This window comes from Lampetra fluviatilis, chromosome 49 (genome assembly GCF_964198595.1).
Source record: "Lampetra fluviatilis chromosome 49, kcLamFluv1.1, whole genome shotgun sequence".
In the NCBI taxonomy this organism is placed as follows: domain Eukaryota; kingdom Metazoa; phylum Chordata; class Hyperoartia; order Petromyzontiformes; family Petromyzontidae; genus Lampetra; species Lampetra fluviatilis.
Window position 1 is genome coordinate 577,934 of NC_136323.1, and position 15,515 is coordinate 593,448.

The window sequence follows — 15,515 nt, forward strand, 5'->3', positions numbered from 1 at the left end:
TCCTGTCAAGTTTTTCAGTCCGGGGCAATGTTGCTGGCTGCTGTGTGCAATCCCAATTTAGTCAGAATCAGAATAATTATTTAGACTGGAAGAATCCGATGAGCTATGTAGGCTAATTTTCAGTGTCATTTTGCAGCATCGGGATGTTGTTTTTGCCCAGTATCAGCTACATTGTATGGTTTTCTTTTTTAGTTATGGGTGGAAAGCGGAGAACTCGGAGGAGACAATAGGAGATCAATAGGAGAATGTACACACTACACGCACAAAGGTTCCCCGGTCAGGAATTGAACACAGACCCTTCTTGCCGTATCGACTTTGGGCGGCAGGGTGGCGCAAGTGGGGGACACTGTCAACGCAGTCCACGCGCCATTCAAAGACCACTCGCAGAGTTTCATCATCGTCAGCGAGCTTGAATCAACAACTCAATCGTCATAATCAGCCGTGTGCAATCCACTGCTGGATGACGGTCTCCCCCCAAGCTGCCGTCACCTCGCACGACCCTCGCCGTAGTAACGCGGCACACCTGCACAAGAGCTGAGTCTCATCGCCCCGTCTCGCCGGCAGACGTCCCGTCGGACGCGTCCAGTCCCTTTGGCCTCCACTCCGTGACTAATGTTGACCGTCGACCATCGTCCCTTCTAATGACGACACAGGAACATCAGGATATGGGGCACCATGGCAGGGATGGTGCGCTGAGAGGCGAAACCGTGCCCTCTGGGTGTGCTCAGCGGTGTGGGCTGGTCACATTGCATGGATATTAAAGAACGTCGCACTCCCCTGGCCAGATTAAATGTCACAGATCATTGCGTGCGTGCGTACATGTGTGTGCGTGCGCCGGCTTGTCACCACGTAATCATCCCTCGGGGCCACCTAGAGACCAATGCACAGGCGTGATGAGTCCTCAGCCCTGCTACGCTGTTTTGTGGAAGATGGAAACCAAAACGAGGGAGAAGGATCACGGATACGCGTAGATTCCGTAACGCGGTTCCAACATGCGCTTGTCTTTGGAAGTGTTTATTTGGAAGTGTTTATTTGCAGTACCCGGGACAAAATGCGTTTGCTCATTGCTACTTATGCTTTTAGTGCTGTTTTGTGTATCTTTAGAGTTTGGTAAAATATTTTAATGATCTTGACTTAAAGCTTTCGTGATAGCAGGAATTCATAGAACAAAAAACCTGATGACGATTGCTTGTGTTGCGATTGAAACGTCGTAGTTTTTTTAAAAAATATTTTGTTCTACGTGACTTTACCCAAAGACCCAAATAATACCTTTTAATGATTTTCTCATTTATGGCAGAGTGAGTGGAAAAGTGCTACCCGTAAGTTGAGTGATGGGCAACCTAGACTAGTTAGTGGGCCACGTGAGCAGCCTTCCTTCACCTCAGTGGGCCGCAAGCTTGACGTGGTGCTTGTGCACTCATCATCATGACCTCAGGCATCACCCTGGACACCCCTAGACCAGGCCACCACGTGAAGCTCCACCCTGGACACCCCTAGACCAGGCCACCACGTGGAGCTCCACCCTGGACACCCCTAGACCAGGCCACCAGGAGGAGCTCCACGCTGGAGACACCCCTAGACCAGGCCACCACGTGGAGATCCACCCTGGACACCCCTAGACCAGGCCACCACGTGGAGCTCCACCATGGACACCCCTAGACCAGGCCACCACGTGGAGCTCCACCCTGGAGACACCCCTAGACCAGGCCACCACGAGGAGCTTCACCCTGGACACCCCTAGACCAGGCCACCACGTGGAGACCCACGGGCCGCAGGTTGCCCCCCACTGCTCTACTATATGGACCAGAGGCCACTTGAAGAAGGGGTCTCAGAGGTAGCTCTGTGACGTCTACATCTGTGGGCCAATCTCTGACACAAAGGGGCTGCACCGCTCTGAGACAGTTCCGAACAGGCATTTCGCCTCAAGACCTAACGGCATAACACAATTGGAATTGGGAAAATTGCAATAATAATACAAAAGATTTCTACTTTGTGAAAAGTTGACAGTGTTTTTCCTCTGGACATGGCAATGTGGAATTTCCACCACGGGCTCAGTATTGCTGCATTCTTTTTCGAGACCAGCACCACCACGTGCTCGTGTGAAAGAGTGAGCCACTTGGGACTTTGTTGCTTTAACGCTGTGAAACATTGTGCACGTGTTCTCCCAGAATCCTTCACTGCAGACCACAAGCCACTGCTGGGAGAGTCGCCGGAAGTGCGTGGATTTTTTCTTGGCTGCGGCTTCAACAGCGCAGGTGAGCACTCTCAAGCTCTGCATCTCTCTCCCGCTCACTCTCATGCACTCACACTCATGCACTCACGTGCACACATGAACCACAGCATGATGGCTCGTACAGTCCTGTAGTCCAGCGCTGCGGAGGCAGTGAGTGTTGGTGGATAACACAAACTCGTGAAACTAATCACACAAATGCCCCACCCGTGTGGCATCAAAGTCACAATCTCCTGGCTTGCCAGGGTATGATGGCAGCACAGCAAGAGGGTTTATTTCCACCTGTTTCCATCTGTATGGGGATTGTGCGTTTACCCCACATGCACATGCGAATTTCTCCAGGTTTTCTCCAGTTTACTCCCGCGTCTATAATCGACTCATTAAATCGAGTTTGTCAAACAAACCAAACTAGGACTACAGAGCTTGGGACATTCTTGGCACCCGGTTCTGCATTGCCTTCCCATTCGCCTGTGATTCCCCGTGCCTCTAAATCACTCATTCTCTGAAAAGGAACAAAAACTGTGCGCTTAATAAAAAACACATTCCTGCGGAGGGAGCTAATAGGAACGTTGGGTTGCTCGGTCAATGGCCAGGGTCAACGGCGGCGTGGTGTATTCCGCAAATATGCCCGACTGTGAGGGCGGGCACAAGCCAGCATGAGTAGGTTAAACGTTGAGTTTTATAAGGGCACCACGGGGTGACCAGCCCCTCCCCACCCAGCCCCACCCCTCCCACCCCCCACCCAGCCCCACCCTCCCCACCCAGCCCCACCCTCCCCACCCAGCCCCTCCCCACCCTCCTCACCCAGCCCCTCCCTCCCCACCCAGCCCCTCCCTTCACGACGGACGGACACAATAATCCTCTGTGGGCTGGTGGAACCAGTGGGTTCCTACCAGTAAAATGTCTTCTTATTATACATCTGTGAATAGAGTTGAAACTTAATAACAAGTGCATTCCAGTAATATTCAACAGGGTCTTGCATCACAGAGGAGTTTTTCAAAATGCAGGCGAAGTAAAATGTGTATCCTCAGAAGCCCCAAATGTTTACTTGAAAATAAAAATAAATGTTTTACATATCATTCAGTGAAGATACGCATAAAGAGTGAACGGATTCAAGTGAACATGTTTTTGGCATGATATTTGAAACAGAATTAAAATTTTCAGTGAGATTAATTTTAATTGAGGCAGAAGCTTTGATTCATCGTAGCCTCTTACGTTCATATTCGACCAAGCTAAAAGTTTTAATTGCTCATTAAATGTCACTTGTGGGAATAAGTTTAAGAGGAAAATTAGATACAGTGTTGTGCTCGCGATGAACTGCACTGTGCAAGAACGAATCGTCTCAAGATTTAGAATTTACTTTTGGGACGTAAGGCAGAAAACTTCGAGGCATGTCTTAAAATAGTTAATCGTGGAAATGTATTAATGCAGATGAACTGGTTAGTAATGCCTTGGTAAACGTGTAGTGACATGGAATGGGTCACTATGGAGCATAGCGCTGGTTGCTGGCAGAGAAGGCGATCTGCGGTGGCAGCAGCCCTGTCTGTCAGCAGGTCACGTGATAAGCAGAGAGAGAGGGATGCAGGGCAAAGGTGAGAGAGGGGTCACGTGAGGTCAGCCCGGGACCCACGAGTAGGTTCCAGAAGGGGGCGTGGCCGGGGGCGGAGCGAGGCCACGCCAGGAGGAGAAGAGGGGACCCCGAGCGTCTGGAGTGGATCCCTCGTCGTGCTGCTGGAGTCGCCGTGGCCGTGTTCACCTTCTCTGTCAGTCAGGCAGTCTGTTAGCTGTCCTCACTGAAGTGTAGTTACCCCTGTACCCTGCGAAGTCTTTAATAGAGTGCTTCCTACTCATAGGGTCTCAAAGTGTATCACTACAAATGTGTAAAATACAAACTCAGGCGAGTGCCCATGTCTCCGTGTGGACAAGAGGAGGTCTCCCTCCAGAGATCACAGAGATTCGTGGAGTTTGTAATACAGCGCACGAAGGCAGCCAGAACCCACACCAACAATTGCTCAAGCTCTGTGGTCCTATATTGACATGATGTTCCAACTCCACTCATGAGCGTCTCATACGTGTGGGGGGAAACCGGAGTACCTGGAGAAGACCCACACTGATGAGGGGAGTTACCCTCAATCCCTGCACAGGTGGAAATTTAACCGCTTGCTATACTGCAATCACATCCTGGCCACACCGTAAGATGGCGACCTCAACTCCCACGGGTGGAGATGGCGTTTCACCGGTGTGTGCGTGATGCACCAACCCTCACCTCCACAGTGCTGGATTACAGGTCAAGTGCAGCATAGCCACAGGCACGCTGGCAAATGTTGAGCCCTCTGCAGCGTCCGGTCACTCAGGCAGCAGCCTCGGATGTGCAGCTAGCACAACGAGTGGTGGGCAATGTAGGATGGCGAATCTCCCAGTCACTGGAGTCTCTTAACCCTCCACACCTGGGTCTGTCACGTGATCTCTTGCTGGTGAGCCCGCGGCACTCGGTGTATGGAGCCGTGGTGACATCACCGCCACTCGGTGCATTTGATGCGTGGTGTGGTGCGGTGCGCGTTTTGCGTTGATGCTTGCGAAGGGATGATGCTGGGAGGTGGCTGTGGCCAGGAGCTGGCTCACTGGATCATTCACGGACGCCCAGAGAAAGACATGTTCAGCTACGACATACGGTAGGGAACGCAACGCATTGTCACGCGAGACGATGCAGTACAACGTCGCATATCCGATTCCCTGGGGCCTGAGGCTGTGGGCGGATATGTGAAAAGGTCAGATACGTGAATATCGCCTGCACCTATTAGGAAACCACTGGAGCTATGCACTTCTAAATCTTGATTGAAAACTCATTTCTTTAGAACTGATTCTTGTGTTTAGTTTGTTGTCCTTCCCCCCGCACCTCCGATTCGCTCGGTTGGCTACGTACGGTGCAAAAGAAGTTCAACGTACGTACATACATCTCACCCCTGCGGCACCCTCTATACGTACGTGCGGCGCGTGTTCCCCCCTCTCCCTGCCTCGCCCCGCCAGACGTTTCCACGGCTCCATGACGAATGACAACCGCTGGATTCGCGAGCGGAGTCACGAGTCGTACGCCAAGAACTACTCAGTGGTCTTCCCGCACGACGAGCCGCTGGCCTTCCGCAACGCTCGCCTCGACCCCTTCCACAAGGTCGGCTCGCGCTGGGGCGGCAGCGCAGCGGGAAACCGTTGTTGCCACGCAGCTTTAAGAGCCTGGGTTCGATTCCCAGCTTGCGGGAGTTGGGGTGTCCTCTTCCCCCCCCTCTGTTCTGCATGGAGTTTTGTCCTGTTTCTCTGGCTTCCTCCCGTAGCTAAAACATAAACAGCATGCACAATGGAACTGCTATTGGCCAAAGCTGTCGGAAAGACAGCGTCTGAATGAAAATATGCTGTCTTTCCGACAGCCCTGTTCTTCACCTGAGGACGGCTGCTTGCGTTGTGGCCGAAACGTCGTGAGAATTGTATTTTATAATGTTTATTATTTTATTATTTCCCTTCTACGTGACTTTACCGAAAGAACCAAGAAGATAAATTTGCAGTTCTTGACCTTCCAGAGACACGTGTTTTCCCGAAAGAATCAACGGATCAAGGCTTTATGAAGAGCTCGCTTGAACAAAAATAAAGCAACAAGCATCCAGCCCCGGTCACGTGACCCTGCCCGGTGCAATGCGAGGAGTCGGCGGCGCCGCGGCCGTTAAAGGTCACGGCGCGCCGGTCGTCGGGAATAATTTCATGCTCGGAGAGTCCGGTCCGGTGAGCCCCAGGCTCCACGTGTCCCCCAAAATCAGTGAAAACCTTCACAAGGGCCAATCGAGCGGTGGAGGGGGCGACGACTAACGGAAGGAGGCCTGAATAAACCCAGTGGGCGCACGTCTGCGCCGTACATAAAAACTACGAATACATAATGTGGGGTGACACACCTCAGTGGAGTAGATAACTGAGATAGTTTTTATTGCTGTTTTAGAATATTCCTTTGAATCTCTGTGCGTGTATTTATTCCGCGTTTAATGCGTCAGTTTTGTCGACGTGCACTCTCCCTATAGTCACCGTTTGTGTTTTGGAGATGTTCTTCGTTTATTATTTAAAATACGCTCGGATAAGTTGTCTAGTTTCCTGCAAAGCAAAGCCTCAAAGTTGATCTTTTCCCCCCAGAACTGCGCTGGGTTGGGATGTTTGGTAACTTCCTTTTGTGTTTTGTGCATGGGCAGAAACCCAATACCCAGTGGTGCGGTCATAAGACTCTCTAACGTCCACACAGATGGGTTCACGAACCCCACTTGCTGTACTTCCACCTCCTGGCCACGTCGCAGCCAATTTGTCTCGGGGGATTTTACAAATGTGCGTGATCCACCAGCCGCCTGCATCCGAGGCACTGGATCATGGGCGTGCATAGCAAGCGAGCCGGCTCGGACGCTCTTGATGCATCTGATTTTTTAATTTTCATTGTGACACAACGGGAGCCCAGTACGATGCCGCCGATCGCCATTGGAAGGGAACAGAAATTCCGCGAGCGGCAACTCGAATTGGGCGCGGCAGGACTGGTCCGCAGGGAAGTGGGGATCGGACTCGCTGTCCCGGCCAAGTGGGGGACCACGCGCAGGGGACGTGGATGATTTAAACGGAGAGGGAGAAGGGCGGCGGGGAAAGGTAACTCACATGCTGAGGGAAGGCCGAGGGAGGGGTGGGGAGAGGAAAGAGGGGATCTTGATGTGTTTGTTAATCTATCAAGCATCCGAGATGGCCTGAGACAATCCTGCTTTTCATATCCCAGATAATCTGAGATGATCAAAGCCGTCGCATCAATACAGCATTTGTATCCCCCCCGTCAGAAATACCCCCGGTTGGGTGAAGGCAGTCAGTGCAGCTCTGCTTACACGATCGTTGGTCCTGCACTGGTTTGTCTTTACGGTGTCAAGGTCCACCTTCCTATGGCGGGGACTGACCTGTCCGTAAGACATCCACTGTTGATGGTGCCTCATGTCGAACTTGGAACTTAAAAAACAAAACAATGTATTTACAACAACAACAACGCAACAGTGACGACAGGGAGCGGTGGTGCTCGTCTCCCTGAGCTGACATGCGCAGCAGCGGGGGGTCAGACGACGTCTCCCGGCAGCAGGGGCCGACCGAGTCGGAGGTAACGAGAGGGCCGGAGGAGAGAGGGAGCGCGGGACGAGGCATCAACATTTAAACCCCTTGACATTTCATTTGCGTGTCAAACGCTCCGACGACAGCGGCACTCGGCCACAATGTTGGGTACGCAGAGAGCGCCCGTTTGTGATGGGGGAGCCTGGGGGGGGGGGGGGCGGTGGAGGGGGGGGTCGAGCAGCCGCAGTGAGAGCTCCGGGCGAGTTGAGTTGACATTTAATCAGGCCCTAATGAGATGAGATGCCGAGCTGATTGCAAGAGGATTTAAATGATCTTGTGAAGGGGATGGAGGATCTCTCTGCCATGATGCTTGTTGTGTCAGGGTGTGGAATTTAGCTTGAAGTGATGCCAAGGTTAGGCGCTGGGGTGGGGGAAGTTAATTAATTCCGTAATTCATTAAATTATCTTTACATTACACGTGGCCAGGCGCCACTGTGGTTAGAGAGCGTAATTCACATCAAGACGTGTGTGGGTTCAAATCCGGCTCAGTCGGCGCCTCGCCTCGTGATCCCTTCTGGGGTGGTTGATCTATTCCTCTCCTCTTACTCTACTTTTTTCCACGCACTCTCCTGCCTCTCCCCTCTCATCTCACTCCACTCCCCTCCACGCACTCTCCTGCCTCTCCCCTCTCATCTCACCCCCCTCCACGCACTCTCCTGCCTCTCCCCTCTCATCTCACTCCCCTCCACGCACTCTCCTGCCTCTCCCCTCTCATCTCACTCTACTCCCCTCCACACACTCTCCTACCCCTCCCCTCTCATCTCACTTTACTCCCCTCCACACACTCTCCTACCTCTCCCCTCTCATCTCACTCTACCCCCTCCACGCACTCTCCTACCTCTCCCCTCTCATCTCACTCCCCTCCAAGCACTCTCCTACCTATCCCTTCTCATCTCACTCCACTCCACGCACTCTCCTACCTCTCCCCTCTCATCTCACTCTACTCCCCTCCACACACTCTCCTACCTCTCCCCTCTCATCTCACTCTACCCCCTCCACGCACTCTCCTACCTCTCCCCTCTCATCTCACTCCCCTCCAAGCACTCTCCTACCTATCCCTTCTCATCTCACTCCCCTCCACGCACTCTCCTACCTCTCCCCTCTCATCTCACTCTACTCCCCTCCACGCACTCTCCTACCTCTTCCCTCTCATCTCACTCTACTCCCCTCCACGCACTCTGCTACCTCTCCCCTCTCATCTCACTCCACTCCACGCACTCTCCTACTTCTCCCCTCCCATCTCACTCCCCTCCACGCACTCTCCTGCCTCTCCCCTCTCATCTCACTCCCCTCTCCTGCCTCTCCCCTCTCATCTCACTCCACTCCCCTCCATGCACTCTCCTACCTCTCCCCTCTCATCTCACTCTCCTCCCCTCCACTCACTCTGCTACCTCTCCCCTCTCATCTCACTCCACTCCCCTCCGCTCACTCTGCTACCTCTCCCCTCTCATCTCACTCTACTCCCCTCCACGCACTCTCCTATCTCTCATTTCACTGTAATCCCCTCCACACACTCTCCTGCCTCTCTACCCTAAACTCAGTCCAATTCTCCTCCATGCCCTCTCCGTCTGCAATGACAGCCTGTGAAATTTGATTTCGCGGGAACGTATTTCCCGACCTTTCCCCGGTTGCCTCCTCTCCACACGAGGCCGTGTCGCCTCCTCGCTGGCTCCTCGATGGATGTGTTGGTCACACGCCAGTCGAACTGAAATGTCGACTCCTCTGAGCTGCAGTCAGACAGTTTAAGTGACTCACAGATATCAATAACGGGGGCTGTGGGAGTGGGGGGGGTTTGTTTTGACAGTCATCGGTGAGCGGGCCAAGATCTTCATACCTCTCCATTGGACAACCCCACGTTGATTCACAGTTGGCTGGAACCCAGTACCCGAGTCAAGAGCTGCATGGCTCACAGGGTTATACCTAATAAATGAAAAATAAATCAAATAAATTCAAAGCTAATACTCGACCCAACAGTGATCATTCCTGACGTCGGTCCGAACCCGATGCACAAAATACTGCTGGCTGGCTCTTCACGGCTGGCTTTTCCCAGACAGCGAGCGGGTGAGTGTGTCAGTGTGTAAGTGCTTTTGTTTGATTTAATGTGTATCTGTGTGTGTGACTGGGGAGACAAAGGCGGGCGGGCGTGGTGGTCAGGCCACACCACGCCCTGGTGCACCGTGCCTGCCTTCATAGGTGCTCGCTCACAGCACTTGACCCAAACGGTCTAAAAAGCTACGCAGGGGATCTTCGTCTTTTTATTGTTGTTGTACGGTGCCGATTAATTAGTTTGGATTTTATTCCAAATATGATTCAGAGCTAGTTATTATTGGTGTGTGTATATACCCAGGAAAGCCTCATTGAGTCTCAAGACTCTTTTCCAGAGAATCCTGCCAAACTGTTAAAGTAGGGGGCACTGCCATTGATCACCGTTGAGTTGTTTGGCCAATGTCAGTTACCTTGTGGGGTTTTATTAGCTACTTGCTTTTTGCCCGTCCAAGGACGGGTGTATTGCAGTAAATCTGAAACTTGTGTAGGGTTGTTACGGGAGGGCTGTAGGTGCATGGGATCCAACGGGGAATAAACACAGTGGGCGGAGCTCCGGGAGTACACGGGGGGGGGTGCCCGCAGCGACGTCCGCATCAGGCAGCCTGGGGGGTTGTGATCCTGACGGGGGGTATAAAGGGGGAGGACAGAGAGAGCTCGTGGCTCAGTCTGGGAACGAAGGAGGAAGAAGGAAGATCTTCTAGTTAGAAGCCCTGGACTCCCCTCGACGCCGCCCTTGTAAGGGCTGCGGAGGATCGAGCCAGAGGCGTGGTTCCGTGAACCAGGGTCAGTACCCTGGGACTCCGGAGACCGTAGCCCGACTCACCAGTGTCGGGCCAGTTAGCCTCCCCTAGCCCGTTAGTGGAGGACTTGGGAGTAGGTCAGGACTAGCTAGGGTGTATCCCCAGTTATCCGGGTGAGGGGGCCGCTACCCCCTCTAGTGCTGTCCTGTACCGACAAGTTTGAATAAACATACGTGTGCCTCAACCTGGGTGTCCAGCGTACTTACCGGTACTTCATCTGGTGTCAGAAGAACTACGGACATGGAAACACGCCAGACAGCTCGAGCCAGAGTACCGGAGGAGGACACTGCTGAAGTCATTGAGCCCGAGACGGCTCACCAAGACATGGCGCAGCCGGGGGCCGACGCGTTCCTACCGGGGCATCGGCATGAGGAGGGGCCGCAGCCAGACGCGCTACGGCTGGCTCACGAGAGACTGGCGGAGCTACTGTACGCCGCTGCCGCCACGCTGGAAAACATCACGCGGCTGGGGGCTGGTGGTCCACCACGGGGCGAGGGGAGTCGTCGACCTGAGCGCCTTCCCGCCATTTCTGAAGACTCCAACTTTGAATTTCCCGCCATCGTTACGGCAGCTGCAGAGGGCGTGGCCGGGCTCAACCTTGGGTCCGACACCGCTCTCGCTGGGACAGCTGCATCATCACCAGCGGAGGGAGCGTCATCACATCGGCGACAGGCGATTCCATCTGCCATTCGCGCCGACGCACAGCCGAGTCCCGGGAATAACAGCCTGCAGACTTCCAAGGCGAACGCTGCGCTGCAACAACGGCTGCCTCCGCTGAAAGAATTTGTTGGTGCAGAGGGCGACTGGGGCGGCTTCCAGCGACGCTTCATCGCCCACCAAGAAATGGCAAGGTGGTCCGACGATGAAGCCCTCTGCGCGCTGCCGGCGCTCCTCGACGCCGACGCGCTCGCCGCCCTCACATCGGCGCCAAGAGAGAAGCGTTCTACTCTGCCGAGGGCGCTACAACTGCTGGCTGGGGTCTATGGACCATCTGCAGAATGCAGACAGCAGTTCTACGACCGCAAGCGGGGTGAAAAGGAGTCGCCCCTGGCATACAGGACGAGCCTCCTGGCGCTGGCCAAAACGGCTTTTCCCCGTATGGACGACGACGGCGTGGACGCGATGGTCACGGAGAAAATCCTCCTCCTGGCAGACGACCTGGACATCGCTGTCGTCGCACAGGAGGACGCCGAGATGACCTCTCTTCAGGCGGCGCGCCTCCTTCACGCCAACCTTCTGTCCCTGCGGCGGAAAGCCAGCAGGGCATCGGCCGGGCGTGCGGTGGCTGCAGCCACCCTTCAGACGGAGGAGCTCTACGCCGTCGACCACCGACGGCAACAGGCGCAAGGAGCACGGGCGGCCCGGGATGGCTCAAGCCGGTTCGACCGTCCATCGTCTCCACCGGGGGGTCCGCGGTGTTTCAACTGCGGCGTTCGGGGCCATGTCGCCTTGGGGTGCCGCTCGCCTCGACAGCGCGGGACGACGCCTCGACGGGACGCCGGGCCTCCTCCTCCCAAGCTCCAGCAACATGATCCGGCGAGTCGCGGCACCACACATGTTTGGCCAAAGCACCCACCCGTTGCACACTCTCGCACCACAACGAACGGGGGGCCGATGTTGCGTTGCGACGGCCCAACGCGGATCACTGCGGGGACTCGAATCGAGCCCAAACAGTGGTCCGTGTTGGCCCATCGCGTGGTAGCCGCGTCGTCAGGGTCGTCGGCCGTGGTCGGACATATTGACGGGGTAGAGGTACGCATCCTGGTCGATACGGGGGCATCGGCGACAATCATTTCGGAGTTAATTTACAATATTCTGCCTGTACAAAGCCGGCCCTTACTGCCGGTTAACGTCCCATTCTATGCCGCTAACGGGGGCTCTCTGGGCATCATGGGACAGATTCGCGCGCAAATTTGTATCGGGGACATCAAATTGTCGGGGCCGATTTTCGTTTCCTCCTCGCTGGCGGTTCCGTGCCTGCTGGGGACGGATTTCTTAGGCAAAATGCCAATTCGTATTTTGATCGACCAAGGATGCATTGAGCTTCCGTCAGGGCGACGCATGGCCTTCCTGCCTTCCCCTGCGGCGGCTCGGACGGCGTTCGCGACGGTACCGGCGTTCGTCGTCAGAACAGTTAGTGTGCCGCCGGGAGCTCAAATGCTAGTGCCTCTGAAACTTCGTAAGCCCTTCGCTAAGGGCGTAGGGGATCAGGGTGTTTTGCTGGGACCGTCTAGGGCCGGGGTTAGTGCACCTCATTTGATTCCGGCCCAGACCGTCGTAAGAGGGGACGAGGACCCTTTCATCGCGGTCCTCAATGTGGGGTCGCAGACAGTGGTGGTTCCTCAAGGGACGGTGCTCGCTCACGCGACGCCGGTACCCTGCGAGGAACCTGTCGCGAACCATGTTGGCACTGCTTCCCGAATGCTCCCACATTCGGACAGCGATGAAGGGTGGCTCGACGCGCTTTGTGCGGGATCGACGGACCTGACAAATTCAGAGCGCCAACAGCTTAGAACGCTACTGAGGGAATTTTCCGACGTTTTCAGTCGGGATAAATATGATTTGGGTTGCACTCACCTGCTGCGTCACCATATTGACACGGGTGACAGCGCGCCAATTCGCCAAAATCCGTTTCGGTTAAGTCCCGCCGAAAAGGACCATGTCAAATCGGCTGTTGATGACATGTTAGCCGCCGACATCATTTCTCCCTCCACCAGCCCTTGGGGAGCGCCGATCGTCCTGGTTAAAAAGCAGGACGGCTCGTTGCGGTTTTGCGTGGATTTTCGGCGCCTTAATAAAATTTCGGTTGCCGACGCATACCCGCTCCCACGGATGGACGAATCGCTGGACGCCTTGGCGGGAGCGCGATTCTTCTCCACACTAGATTTACTTTCGGGATTCTGGCAGCTTCCTCTGGACGATGATTCTAAGCCTAAAACTGCTTTCCGTACACCGCACGGCCTGTTCCAATTCAACCGGTTGCCGATGGGCTTACACTCAGCGCCGGCAACTTTCCAGCGATTGATGGAATTGGTTTTGGCTGGATTGCAATGGGAATCGTGCCTGATTTATTTGGATGACGTTATTGTCTTTGGTAAAACTTTTGATGAACATCTCCAGAGGTTGCGGGCGGTTTTCCTAAAGATGCGGGCTGCTAATTTGAAATTTAAGCCCCAGAAATGCCATTTGTTACGCGAGTCGGTGCGTTATTTGGGGCACATCGTAGGGCGCTCAGGTATTGCTACCGATCCCGCCAAAACGCAGTGTGTCAGCTCCTGGCCGACTCCCACCTCGGTGGGAGAGGTCAGGAGTTTTATTGGCTTCGCATCATATTACCGACGCTTCGTCGCTAATTTTGCAACGATTGCCAAACCCCTACACGCGTTAACATCTAAAGGGGTTCGGTTCCACTGGGGTCAGGAGGAGGAAGCTGCTTTCTGCTCCCTTCGGGACGCCCTGGTGAAGGCTCCTCCCCTGATTTACCCAGATTTTTCTAGGCCGTTTTTGCTCGACACCGACGCGAGCAACACGGGTATTGGAGGTGTGCTTTCCCAGGTGGTTGACGGCGTGGAACGGGTGGTTGCGTACGGCAGTCGGGTGTTGTCTCCAGCGGAGCAAAGATATTGTGTCACCCGTAGGGAACTGTTGGCAATTGTCTATTTCATCCAACAGTATCGCCCATATCTGTACGGTCGGCATTTCACCGTCCGCACAGATCATGCGGCACTGCAGTACGCCCTGAAGGTTCAACAGCCATCGGGACAATTGTCCCGATGGTTGGAGGTCCTCCAGGATTTCGATTTCGAAACCACCTACCGTAAGGGCGTTCGCCACACCAACGCTGACGCTCTGTCACGGATGCCAACCGCCTCCGAATGCGCATGCCTCCTGGGGTCTGGGCGTTGCAAGCCGGCAGGGGACATGATGGTTCCGGTCCTGGCGGCCGCCACCAATGACGAAACATTGGTCACCAATGATATCGCGGAACAGGGGAAAGATTCCCTGCTTGGGTTGCCCGTTAATGAATGGGGGCGCCTCCAAATGGAGGATACCTCCCTCCTCGCGTTGCGTCGTCGCGCCGGAGAGAGGGGGCGGGGGACGGGTGAGGCCGACGCTTGGGGCATGCACGCAGGGGTGCTCATGCATTGGGACAGCAAATCCCACCGTCACCGGCTGGTGGTCCCTTCGGGATTACGGGGTAAGGTGGTGTGGGCTGCGCATGAGCGCCTCCTCCACCTGGGGACCCAGAAAACTCTCTCCTTGCTCCAGCTGAATTTTTTTTGGCCAGGCATGACAAGGGATGTCACTGATCTGTTGGCAGCATGCCCTCGGTGTGCGCAGCGCAAACCACCGGCACGGGAGTCGAACCCGCCCTTGCAGTCCATCCAGGTCTCCCGAGTAAATGAACTGGTCGCACTGGACATTCTGGGGCCATTCCCCGCCACCCCCAGGGGTAACAGATATTTGCTTACTGGGGTCGAATATTTTACGCGCTGGCCTATGGCCTGGCCCCTGCCAAATCAGTCGGCAGCAGCCATCGTCGACGCCTTTGTCCAGGGTTATGTCATGGACAAAGGTGCTCCGGAGCGGTTGCTGACCGACCAGGGTAGAAATTTTTCCGGGAAACTCCTAAAACAAGTCTGTGATCTCCTAGGAACGAAAAAAATTCGAACCTCTCCTTATCACCCGCAAACGGACGGGATGGTCGAGCGTCTGCATCGCACCATCTCGTCTATGTTGTCGCAGCAAGTCTCGGACTCACAGACTGATTGGGACTTACAAATTCAAGGGGTTCTAGCGGCATACAGATTGGCTCCCCATGCTGCGACGGGATTTTCACCATTCTTTCTTATGTATGGCCGCGAACCCGACCCACCTGTTCCGGCACAGCTGCAGATCCCCGCGCCGCTGGGTAAAATTAAATTGGATGAACACGTTAAATTTAACCTTGACAAACTGACTGAGGCGCGGGATGCTGCGAGGCTAAATTCTGACAGGCGTCAAAAGGCGAACGAGCGCCTCAGGCTGGCTCGCGCGCACGTGCTGCAGTGGAAGCCGGGGGACAGGGCATGGCTGCACTGTCCCCAGGTACCGCTCGCGACCTCCTCTAAACTCGTGCGCCCGTGGCGGGGCCCCGTCGAGGTTGTCGAGGTTTTGAGGCCTCAGTGCGTTCGAATCAAATGGGGCAGGCGCCGGTGGTTTGTACACCCCTCTAGGCTAAAACCGTTTGTTGCGGTGCGAGGGCCCACTCCACACGCGCGGGGCCAAGCATG

General features: G+C 54.9%; 1 protein-coding gene across 1 annotated transcript in view; it reads left to right on the forward strand.

The window, feature by feature from the left end:
• Nucleotides 1-15,515, forward strand: part of SARDH (sarcosine dehydrogenase) — a 91,026-nt gene that overhangs the window by 25,302 nt on the left and 50,209 nt on the right. The window contains exons 9-11 of the mRNA XM_078877830.1: nucleotides 2,169-2,255; nucleotides 4,812-4,902; nucleotides 5,258-5,399. Of these exons, the coding sequence (XP_078733956.1) occupies nucleotides 2,169-2,255; nucleotides 4,812-4,902; nucleotides 5,258-5,399 (320 nt within the window). The remainder of the gene's footprint in view (nucleotides 1-2,168; nucleotides 2,256-4,811; nucleotides 4,903-5,257; nucleotides 5,400-15,515) is intronic.